The sequence below is a fragment of the Schistosoma haematobium genome, chromosome 3 (genome assembly GCF_000699445.3).
Source record: "Schistosoma haematobium chromosome 3, whole genome shotgun sequence".
NCBI lineage: Eukaryota > Metazoa > Platyhelminthes > Trematoda > Strigeidida > Schistosomatidae > Schistosoma > Schistosoma haematobium.
In genome coordinates, this window is record NC_067198.1 from 33,642,616 (window position 1) to 33,655,453 (window position 12,838).

The 12,838-nt window shown below is 33.9% G+C and overlaps 1 protein-coding gene across 1 annotated transcript; it reads left to right on the plus strand.

Annotated features, from left to right (window-relative positions):
* The first annotated feature begins 1,637 nt into the window (after positions 1–1,637).
* On the plus strand, positions 1,638–10,188 carry USP49 (Ubiquitin carboxyl-terminal hydrolase 49). Its single transcript, XM_051213675.1, has 11 exons — positions 1,638–1,674; positions 4,003–4,196; positions 4,233–4,273; positions 4,309–4,467; positions 4,503–4,559; positions 4,592–4,649; positions 4,688–4,815; positions 4,855–5,810; positions 6,849–7,200; positions 8,553–8,875; positions 9,043–10,188. The coding sequence occupies exons 2-11, from the start codon at positions 4,008–4,010 to the stop codon at positions 9,339–9,341; spliced, it is 2,562 nt and encodes an 853-aa protein (XP_051069673.1). The 5' UTR covers positions 1,638–1,674; positions 4,003–4,007; the 3' UTR covers positions 9,342–10,188.
* Positions 10,189–12,838: the final 2,650 nt, after the last annotated feature.

The following is a 12,838-nucleotide window of genomic DNA, read 5'->3' on the forward strand; positions in this document are numbered from 1 at the left end:
GTTGAAGACATTTTCCTGTATTGAGAGAAGGGTTGCTGAGATCGCCTTTCTTTGTTATTTTGATGAGGCGTGCTTTTTTTCAGTCTGTTGGTTATTGTTCTTCGTCCCAAATATTGCTGAAGAGAATGTTGAGTATCTTTACAGTTACTGCCACGTCTGCTATCAGTGCCTGTTCTGGAATGTTGTCTGGTCTCGCTGCTTTGTCTGATGGCCATACAGATCTCTTCAATTTTTGGGGGGCCAATATCGATTGGGAGTTCTGTGTTTATCACTTCGATGTTGGTGATGCAGAATGGTCTATAGGGACGTTATAACACTGTTATATCCTTCATTCACAGGATTTGACCAATCAACCAGAATAGATAACTGAGATAGTGTTTATTGGAATAGTAACGGTAATCTGAACATTATTCAGCTAACCGACCTCGTCCGTTTTACAAATAATACACAGTAACAATAGATGTTGAATCTTAATGTGATTGCTAGTAAGTAGAAAATTCGACCTTTGCTCTATCGTCAGAAGTATCACTGAATATACATGTCACTATAATAATAGCATCAAGTTAAACCAACTAGATGAATAACAACTTCAAGTAAACATAATAGAGATGACATAAATATTCAGGGTTTGACTATGCATTTGTCTGTGAATTCTTTAAATTGAAAGGAAATTACCCAGTCAAACTGGAACTCTGGGATAAGTGAGTCTGATGAAAATTTTAGAACATTATCAATGTGTTGAGAAGCGATTAGTTTGTGGTGGACCAGACAAATATGAACGCGAAAAAGTGTTAACCAAGTTATAAAGAGTAAATAATAATGTTAATAGTTATTAATACAACATGAAAATATGGACTTTACTTAAATTCACTAAGAGTCTCGTGTTCTGGTTGGGTCTGGTATTGTAGATCTACAATTATAAATATTCGATAATTCCGTACAGGTTGTCGAACTCTCCAATAATGTAATCCACTGTTATGTGCGATGCGTCTCAGCTCACAGTCTATAAATGTGAATAATATTCAATTTAGGATGCAATTAGCTCAATCACGAGTGAGAGTAGAACAAGGAGTGTGTGTATCAATGTATTTCAGAATAACCACAAGAGTGTCACGTCTATAGCTACATAACGGAAAGTGAGTTCAAGGTCATTTACTAAAACAGTAGTTACAGTCATTTAATGTTAAATATACATACAGTGAAAGATTGGCAAAATATATACAAATAACATTAAAAACTATTTACAAAATAAGCTTGTTAGATCTACCTCCACAAGTTCAATTTGGCCAGTAGTTGCAAGGGATTTGTAACACGGCGTATCCACTCGCGATATCTTATGGACGTATGACCATGCGCCTTCAACCAGAGTATGTACAGTTAAACTGACGCTGTCAGCATCAATATCGATGACTTACAGAATTATTCAGTTTGGGGACTTATTTATATCCACATTTACGTTATTTCACATATGTTCTTATCAATTTATTGCTGATTAAAACAGTTTACTTCGTCATGAATAATGAAAAAATCTTAAATTATAAGCAGGTCACACTTTTGTCATTTATTTTGTAAATCCGAAGTCTAAACCGTCGATGGTTAATTGTACCCTTGACACAGGATGGGATTTATTAAGCGCTGGTTTTGATGCTCAGTTTTCTGGTTTTCGTCTCTAAAGTGAGTTGTTGTGATAATCTTTTATTTGAATTGAGTATCAGTGAAGAATTAAGTATTATATGTGGATATAGTTTAAAAGGCACTTTTGTGACATTTTCATCTTGACATAGTCTAAGACATATGTAATATATCTGATAAAGTCAACTTAAATATTTAATAGTTACTTTCATTCGACATCATTATTCGTGACCATTATCATTATGACAAGCTGAAGGATAGTATTTTTGCGATGATTATGTGAAGGATTCCCAAATTAACTACAAAGTTGCCAACTCGAGCATAGTGAAACCCAATCTAAACATCAGTATATCGTTGGTTGATTGTTAACTGATCACACATGTCATCCTGGTTTCGAAATCTTGTCAGAAAACTTGTCACAAGTTTATCCTATTTAATTAACGTCGGCATTTCTCTACGTCACGATCGGTACTTGCGTACGCAATCCCAGAGACTTATTACTTATCAAAGTATCATCGTTGTTACTGATATTTGTATATTGAACTAGAGGAGTTAGCTTATAAACTTATCGTCGTATAGTTTCACTCTTTAAATGTGAAATTCTGGCTTGGCAGTAGCAAGTGCTCTGTAGGGTCATCAAAAATAGGCATAACTATAACACTACTCAATCGATAATTTGTAGTTACATAATTTTTTCTTGAATCAGTGTCAGCAGGTCGCATGCGCGTCAGCTATTTTGTGGCCACCGAGTTGCCATATTTGTATAGACACAAAGGTTATGCGTCAACTTATTCCCGGCTTTCGAGAATGCAGAATGTCTAAAATTTCAGCGTCAATAGGCTTTACAGCATTTAGGTAAAATAATGCCTTCTGTTTTATTGTAACATTAAATAAATACAACGATCCGAATAGCACCTGTGGTTAAAAGTCAGGCAGCAATTAATCATAAGTCTTAAGTTGATCATATTTCTTAACCTTTGTTTTGTCATAGTTAATACACCTTATACGAGACTTACGGCAGTAGCATTGTAGGCGTAAATTGTATAAAAATGTATGACAAATGTAATAGCGTTTCCCGTTGTAGCCTATGATCGAAGGATTATGTGGAGACGTTGTTGGACTATGATCTTTTTGTTGGTGACATTTGCACTTTATTAATTCCTTTATTCCTTCAGACCTCGTTTAACATCATTATGCTAACACCATGGTATTTAGTAGTTCATAAAAGACATTAATTTTGCGTGAACCATTTAAAATCTTAACTTACGTGATATTCTTAGACCAAGCAGTTGGCTCGCTACATGTATTATGAGCATATTGATAGCTGCTAAGTTATGTATAAAACATAACCAACCACTCCGAACCTCGACACACAATGATGGCTGGTGTAGGAGTCGGTGGAAAGAAAGCTAGATGCTAAACTAAAACGTGGTATCAGTTCATGGAGCCGCTAACCATTAGACTGAACCCTGTAAGTGTAAACTACTTGACTGAGGTCTGCTCACTTATCGTCATTAGTAGTTAGTGACTATAAGTCGAAATGAATACTGGCTAGCAGTAAAACCTATGGTGCGTTTCATCCCACCTAGGACTCTTCAGATAGATTTACCTGCACCCGAGTTGATGTCCATCCCGGTACTCGAACGCAGTACCGTCCGCTTCAATTGCCATTACGTTATCCACTTAGCTACTGAGTCTAGATGGTCGTTAGCTTGTGCAATGATGACGGTTAATTTATCTCGTATTAGCTGTTTGAGTCTTCCAGTCGACGTTTAGGAATTATGGCAATATCGAGGTAAGTCATACAGAATACGTATATGCCAATAAGAAACTGATCAATTACAGTTCTAAGCATCAATGAGAAAATTCAAATAACCAGTGTGATATAAATATAATTAAAAACTTTAGGTGACATGGCTCGGAATCTTCCGCAGTAGTGCAATTTCATCCACTCTATATCTTCCCCTAAAAATATAAAGTTTCTCGATTATCTTAGAATCTATCTTGACAGTCCAATCTTATTGTAGTGATTTGGTGTGGGAACTTGAATCGATACACATATGTTCCAGGTTCCACGTTGTATATAACTGGCTTAGAGATCGCAAAATTTGTTCAGGGCTGTTATCTCGTGTGAAAATCTCCATAATCTGAATATTTTATTCAGCTGGATGATATTAAGTTGCCTACGGAAATATTTCTCAAGCAAAAATATGAAATAGGCTGTCGAATACCTAAGATACAGAAATTGTTTCCCCAATGTTAGGACAATATTTGTGTTTTAGACTGTAGTCAGATATTGTTTTTCTACGTTTGCGATCTGTACATGTGTATCTTACATAGTTCGTTTTTTGTATTGCTTATGGTGTCAAGTTTTGATGACGGATAATTGCAAACACGTCCTCAAAGTAAAGACAAGCATCCAGTTAGGAATACTCTCGCCCGAACACTGGCATTGCAGCAGTTGCCATACAAAAGAAAGTGTTTGGGCCTGTCTGTCATGTAGCAACTTTGCATGTGGTCGTTATATTTCCGAGCATGCGTTGCAACACTTTCAACAAACAAATGTAAGTTTTCTACTTCACTATTTTATTGAAGGGTAGCATCCTCTGTGTATAGATGTGAATGAAAAATTTGTATACTGGTAAGTACTGTTTCTTCTAACCGTTTGATATTAAGTTATATATGTGATGATTTTGTTCTCAATGATAACGCGCCGGGTGATATTAAACTTCTCCGCATGGCTTTGGATGCAGTCACTACTCAAGATTTCGGCCAGCTTTTCAAGCAAAAAAGAGGCAGACGAATTCTTAGGTTCCGTGGTAAAAACGCTGAAAAGTAAGAATGCCACCCTATTTTTTACAGTTACTTAGGAACAGTTTACGTCTGTTAAAGGCAGATGATATACAAACTGCAGTTGTCCGAAACAGGTAACACTTCTTATAAATCAACAAGTTTCAAGGATTTCTTGTCTTTCATGGGCATTACATCTTTGGTGGTCAAGGTATGCTGGGTCGAGAGTAAGTCATTACTAGTCAGCTCTATATAACGTTATTAGCTTAACGCAGTTAACTCCAAGAAAAAGACAAAAAGCAGAAAGATACCACTGACACTAACTCCTGCATTTACAGGTTTGCGCAACTTGGGAAACACCTGTTACATGAATTCGATATTGCAGATTTTACGGTAACATGATTTCGTAGTTGTTAATAAACTTGATTTTAGTCACACTGCTCCTTTCGCTAATTATATCATGAACCATACGTTGAGTGAAATTAATTCTCATTCAAGGAAACGCCGCAGCCACCTTGATGATTTATCGATTGGAGACCCAGTGTGTCTTATCAAGCGACAAGCAATTACATCATTATTTTCAAAAAATCAAGTGATAATAACTCACAACTATGAAAATTTATGGAGTTCACTACCAACTAAAACACCCTCATGTTCTCCAAATACAGAAAATAGTTTTGTTCCTTGTTGTGAGCCAAATTTAGTTTCAGTAAAAAGGAATATCATTCCTAAGTGCAAATCCTTTGGTGGTTTAAATGGCGGCCAGTGTCAGAAGTTTATGTATGACTGTTATCAGCAATCGCCTTCGTCATCGCTAGTTAACCCGCAAGTATCATCAATACCTTCTCTTTATGAAGAAATGCATAATTTATTTAAGCTATTATGGTCAGGTCAAAGGTCTGTTGTCAGTCCAAGTAACCTCTTAAGTGTTGTTTGGGCCACCCTTCCAACGTTTAAAGGATATAAGCAACAAGATGCCCAGGAATTTTTGAGTTTGTTGCTTGACCGTTTACAAGCAGAACTACATGGTGTTCCAATGTCTGTTTCTGTCAGTGGTTGTGATTTCATCACCCGCGCTTTCCGTGGATATTCCGTGAGTCATATACAATGCTCTACTTGTCATGTAACCGCTTGTACTGAAGAGCCGATTTATGAACTTAGTCTTTCACTACCCACCAAATGCCATTCCGATGAGTCGTGTACATTTGATATTGTAGATTTGCTTCGTCAGTTTGTTAGCCCCTCTCCAATTGATGGAGCCAGTTATGCCTGTGTTAAATGCAATCAGTGTTCAGAAATAAATAAAGAAGAAACAGATTTCACGGAACCTGCACTCAATCAGTGCAGTTATGATTCAAATGATCATTTAGGCAATTTGTCTTATCCTGGTATGCTTTCTTTGATTTATTTCTATTTTTAATTTTTTTTGTTTCGAATTAATCCCGTCGTTAATGTTGGTAAATACAAAAAGGCATGAATTATCGCTGTTACATATCCATACCATATAGTTAAGTGAAATCATATACACAGGACTATGTAGTTTTACATTTTCGTTTCTCCGTCATACAGGGCACCCGAAATGTGACATTTTTCAACGAGCATATTAGATGGTAAAATTTTCTACATGTGTTCTCTTATGTCTGAATACCGGTAAAATTTTAATCAGTAATATGGATTATAGACCTACATGTTACGTAAGGTTATTTGGCAGATAGTAACTTTTAATACTAGTTATATGGTAGCTGTCAGCATTAAATCACATGTATGTCACTTGTTTGTTCTCAGCTATATGCATCGCATAAACTGACTTATTTATTTTCTCACTTTGTTTTCAAGCCTGATCACAGAACTTTTGAAATTTCCTTCCTTCATAGACATGGTTTTCTTGCTGTCAAATTTATGGGAGGTATATCGCTTCTATAAACTGTCGCAAACCGTTTCTCAGGTATTGGTATTACTTTTGGAAGTTTCGCTCCAGTCGCCTGTAGGTCTGAAAATTATAGACCTATTCACTGGAGGTAGTCTGTAAAAAAATATGAGCTAGTTTTACGTAGCAGCATTTTTAATTAGATATAGGTCAAACGTTAGTTCAGATAGGATGAATGATAGCAAAAGCATTAGAGTTGTTTCTGTAAGAAAAACTTTTTGCATGTTACAAACCAATAATTTTAGGTTAGATACTCTAAATGCTTACTAATCTGAAATGTTTGAACATAGTTTTACCAATGCATTCTGTTTTACCAGGAGTTTAACATGAATCTTGTGGCATTGATTGTTATTGAAAATAAAAACTGATTGCTGACTATAATCCTGATTTGTGTACCTGTCAGTTTTACGTTGAAAGATAATTTGGTTGTCTTTTTTATTTTATGACGTTTATCTCAATCATCTGACTGTATTTTTATTGGTTTTTCCTAACTTTGTAGTGAATAAACTTATATCTATCGCTCTGTCGAGGCTCGCATCTCCATCTTGTAGTCCTCAGTTATCTTACCCTGATTTCAGTACATCATGCGAGTTAACTGAAACTTTTTCCCTGTCAGAAAGTCCATTATCCGCTACTTCAAGTGTAACTGGCCTTGAAGAACAATACACTAATCCACCGATTGAAAGATCATTCCAAATTACTCAGCCATCCGTTTTTCAATCTCCAATCACCACTTCACCTAAGAATTCTCCAACTCCTCTTCCTAAGAACTCATTATTAACTCATGCAACCCAAACAATTCGCCTTTCTAAACTCCCACGAGTTTTGAGGTTACATATTAAACGCTTCCGGTATGCCTTTTATATATATATATAAGAGTAAATACAGGTTGTTGTATATATTTTAAGTAACTTTATGAGTCATTTTCATCATCGTCATTGTAGTCGACTCCGCTATAGCCGTTGAGTTCAGCTTTCATTTTAAAAATGCACATATGAATTGGTTCGTTCATTATCGAATAAAATCGATTCATGCTAGTGAACATCAGATATAATCACTGTAATTTTTCAAGTTGAAACGTGGTCTACGGAAAAAACTCATTTTTTAATGGAAATGTGCACCAGTCCTTTCACTTTTCTATTATTTTGAATGCTTAACCTAACAGATCTTTCGTTCATAAGGATTCTTACCAAATAATACTACAGAACAGTGAAACATCTCAATACAACACTAAACTATGTCTCGTCATTGGTTATTTTATTTCAGGTGTTCATGTTTCGGATCAAGTACATTTCTCTAGTCATATCATCGTCACTAAGGTAAGCGTTAAGGAATATCAACTGTTTGAACTTATCAAACAGATTAGCTAGTGAATTCGTTGCTGAAGTCAAACACCTGATTTCGGTAGCTGTAATATTGAATAACGGTAACTTAATCGTCAAGCAGCCTTTAATGGTATATCAATTAAGAGAGATTTAATATCCATCATTTGTGTTAAGAAGTCACGAAGTATTAGGACAACCATTTCAGGCAATTCCATACTTAAATGTAGTTATTTTTAGAGTAATGAAAATATGACCTCTCTATTAATGTTTCAAATGTATTTTCAATAGAAGCAAACAAATAAACGGAAATAACGGAAAATATGAAAGAGATTTTACATATGTTTAAGCTGTCATCCCACTCCAAAACACTGCAATAAAAAAACAGTTACGGTAATAGTGTGGTGTGTGCTACTGATGTCGGCAGATACAAGCAGTATGTATCACCAATCTGAAGTGAAATACCTGACGGCAGACGGTTAAGAAGATCGATGAGAAGAGAACGAGAACATAGAGTGCTTGATGTGGAAACCAAGGAACCGTCAAGTCTGCAAATGAAATATTTACTACATGGTTCTCACATTTTACTAAGAGATTCTGTAATTTTGTGTTCAAATACATTTGGTTGTCCCGTACTTGTGTTCGCGTTCACTAAAATATTGACAATAGCTCCATTTCGGACTCAAAGGTATTTTGTTTACTTTCTCTGAGGAAATTTACATCCAATCAGTGATAATCAACACTGAACCTATCATAGGCATCCATTAGTCCAAGTTGAACTTAGTTTATGATGGTAATGTTATATTAAGTACATAATTAATTTCTGTACTAAACTTTACATTGTTTAATCATCATATATTTTTTGATTATATTTTTTTCAGTTGGGTTGGTAGACAAAGAGAAAAACTAACATGTCATGTATCATTTCCTCTTATCTTGAATATGAGTGAATTTGTGTTAAATGATGTAGACAGAGCAGAATGTCATCAGCCTCATTTACACCAGACAAAATCTGATCATATAGATGAACCTAAAGCCTCTATCGATAACTTAAAATGTCATCAATCGTCCATATTCACTTTGCCAAAAGAGTTTGAGAAAAGTTCACTCGAGTATCTTTATCACTTGACCGGTGTTGTCGTGCATCATGGGCGAGGGTTTCAATCTGGTCATTATACCTCTTACTGTTTGAATGATAATCCAGGTTGGTTCATATCATCAACTACTTTTTGATTACTTTTTAATTGTAATATATTTTCTCTGTCTATTCGCCCATAAATTTCAGTATAAACTCGTAAATAGAGCTATTATGTATAATATACATTTAATATTCAATGACTATTTATCTCTTGCATATTTTCTACTCTACAGAGTGTTGGTTGCATTGCAATGATGCTAATGTATCTTTATGCGATTTCTCAGAAGTAGCATCAGCTCAGGCCTATATTCTATTTTATTCAGAGCTTATGCCACGAACACCCTTTCCAAACTGGTACAAAGATTCCATAGCTTCTGTTAGTCCCTACAGCACTACGCCTTATGCTGTTTCAGAACCCGAGCCATTAAAAAATCAGTCTAACAGTCCATCATGTTCTAACAACCATGAAAATTACCAAGACAATTCTGTATTACAGGAAAAAGAATCAAAAACATATTCAACCAGAAGTTAAAATGTAGTTATAACCCAAGTAATTCCTTTTTTTAATGCATTTATATTTGATGTGTATATCGCATTCAAAAGTTCGTTGTAAAATTGGAATCATTATTTTCTTTTATTCATTTGCCTCTATACTAATCATCCATATGGATTAGTATTTTTGAAAATTTTAATACATCTAGTCCCTTGTAAAACACTGCATTTCTTTTTCCTATATGTATTTTGATTTTGTAAACCAATTATCTTCTTCTTATAGAGGGTTGTTTGCGCCTGATTCCAGTCTATTGTTGTGTTTGTCCAATGTGTGACCTGTATGTATAACACATTCAGTTTTTATATACATAATTATGACATATATTTAATTTTCTTTGTTAATGATGAGTGTTTTTTATTTATTATTTATACAGTTATTGTTGTTATCTAACCAACTTTTGTGTGATATGATCACCGAGTTTTTCGTGTGTGCAATAATTAAAAAAAGATATATTCTTAATAAAATTATATCTCCTACTAAATTACAGTATCATTGATAATAGATGATGTTTTTTTTGGGGGGGGGAAGGAAGAAAATTCAACACCAATTGTTTGCTACTCTTTTTATGATTATGTTTCAGTTGTTGTTATTACCTATAGTATGTTGTCGTTTACATTCATTCAATTTATAACACATTCCCTTCTTATAATTAATTTTCTTTTGTTTTGGTCGAAATTAACTCTCCTACTGTATTTGTGTGTATATAACTGCTTTACTGGTTCTAGTTTGACTTTTGTCTAAAGTTGATGGCAAAATAAAGTCTATTAATTTCGATAGTAAATTATCGTTGTTAGTTCTAATTCTGATATAAAGATGCTTTTTGTAAATGAGAATTGCTCAAACTATCTAATAACATGTTTATGTGTACTTTGACAGGATTAGCCTACTCTAAACGCTAGAATGTTTAGTTCTACGTGTTGTTCAATGGAAGTTGGCAGTGATATTATCGAATTTTATTACATCAATATTTTTTAAAAAACTCACTTAATCAGTTATGAGTAGATATATTTCGTACATCGTCCCTGTACTCAAATCTTCATTGTTTTAAATTCAGTTACAAGATTCACTGGTATTTTGAGATATTGTAGGAATATCTTATCATAATGTGGCCAGTTATTAGTAGGGTCTCTTAATATCCCTTCGGTGAAAATTAATGGAAACAATCAATTTTTTGAGTTACATAAACTTTTTTGTATGTATTCCCTGAACTCATTAAGTTTACATATGGTCTGCACTTACCAATATCTTGCAATATCTGCCGGAGTATATAGCTTAGTAATTATGACTCAGTTTTTCAGCCCAACAAAAACAACTACTGGGAATATATATGGGCATAAATTTACAGTTAATTATACTATAATTTGCGGCCATTTATATTCATGCATTTGTACAGATTGACATTTATCCTTTGTTCATTACTTTACTTCCATGTTTGTAATTATTCTGTCAAATTGGGTAGAGCTGCTTATTTGAAAATTCATTCAGTACTAGGGTATTTTCAATACAAACAGTAAGTATGCTTATATTCTACGAACTATCAACATGGTGGTTTAATAGAAATCAAGAACAGACAAGGAAACATAGACTTATATATGTCTTCATTGTTATGTGAGTTGATTGGCTGGTTGTATTATTTTGTCTATAAGTAAAAGATGGCTTTCTTATATGTGGAATTTACTGTGTCTGATTTCTAAACTCCACATAACTTTGATTATTTTCATCGATTCTTTAGTTTGTACATGTAAAGCTTTTTTCGAAAAAAAGGTGAATTACATCCTTCTGCATGTTTATCTTTACGAAACATGTTCAAATGCTGAATTCAAGAAATAACTATTTGAAACATCCATCATGCGTAAATTAATGATTGTACTGCTACTGACTTTTCTAAAATGTATAAAGATCAAATTGATTGTTCTTGTTTGGGTGCACTTAAACTGAAAATTACGGCTAAGCAAATTACGAATACTGAGCTACATAGCGCCATATAATGAAAAATCACAATTATACATCAACAAGCTAAAAGTGATTGTGAATAATGTAAACTGTGGAAAATCGGTTAGCAATAAAAAGTGGAATAATAAGTACTAGGCGGCCTATTTGAATATCTGGGCTACCTGTTCCTACCATCTGGATATTTCAATAAGTTATCTGATTTCTTGTTTGTTTTAATACGTCATTATGCCCATTAGTCGCATAACCTATTCAGTTACAAATAAGCCTAATCAATGATATTGTGGTTTCTGGCAACGGTATGCATTGAAAAGAATAAACATTATTCACATGTCGATTCTTGATTTGCTAACATCTAACTGGAGATCAGTTCATACTTATCGTCAGGATTGATCAACAAACAAGAAAAGGAAACTTGCTGAAATACTTTGTTCTGAGAATTCTATATTGTACCAAAAATATAATATTCAATAAAGCCATCAATGATAATAATAATAATACTTAGATTAAACAGAAGCTTATGACAACCGGAAAATGTAGGCATAGTGATCCAGGTAGTTAATTGCTAACTATAAAACAAAAATGTAAATGATAATAATTCGAAAACTAGTTTCAAAAGTCCTAACTTTTAGAATGTTCGTCCATTCATAACACTAAATTACAAGACAATACTGATCTAATGATAATAGTATATTTTCTTGAGAATGGAAACAGTTGAAAGTTAGATTGGTTAGTTGACTACAAGATAGTGTATGCTAATGGTGGGGATACTCAATGAATTATCAAAATAACTTCATTTTTGAACCAGATACATTTGGTTAGTTTAGTGTGGTAAAATAGATGATGTTAGCACCAAGTGTTGAATGCCTATTGAATTGTCTATTTGAGAGGATTACTAAATTTTGATCGTTCAATAAACAAAGTGGAATGTAATTGGGCGGTTTAATTATCGATGGAGATTATTGTCTGTGTTATGCAAATTAAAGCAATATCATTCCAAAATATTTTTCATTAGTATGAATCTCTATCGCTAAAGGCTATTTGCTGAAAGTTAATCTGTATGATATAAAATTACTGTATTAAGGGACCAATATTTTAGTTACGAATACCAAATATTATGGTCAGTTTAATTCATAGAATTTGCTCTTTATAGGAATTCAACTGAATCATGGATAAATAGGAATTCATTCTCAAATGAAAATTCATTTTAATTCCTTATAAGCTGAAAATAAAAATGGTAATATCGGAATATAAAAGTAACATCCTCGCTTATTTCCACCGATCCGACCCGAATCATAGTCAGAACCAAGAAACGCGAATATTTAAAATTATATGAGACCAAAAGTGTCCCGCTGTCTGTGAGACCTAGAGGTTCTGAGTTCAATCACTGTCGAGTTGGTGGCTGGGCATTTTTGAAAGATCTATGCTAGAATGAGATGACTTTCCAATAATTCATACTTTTCAACCATTTTTCCACTAAATATCTATCCATGACAAAAAATATGCATAAGCTTTTAAGAAATCTG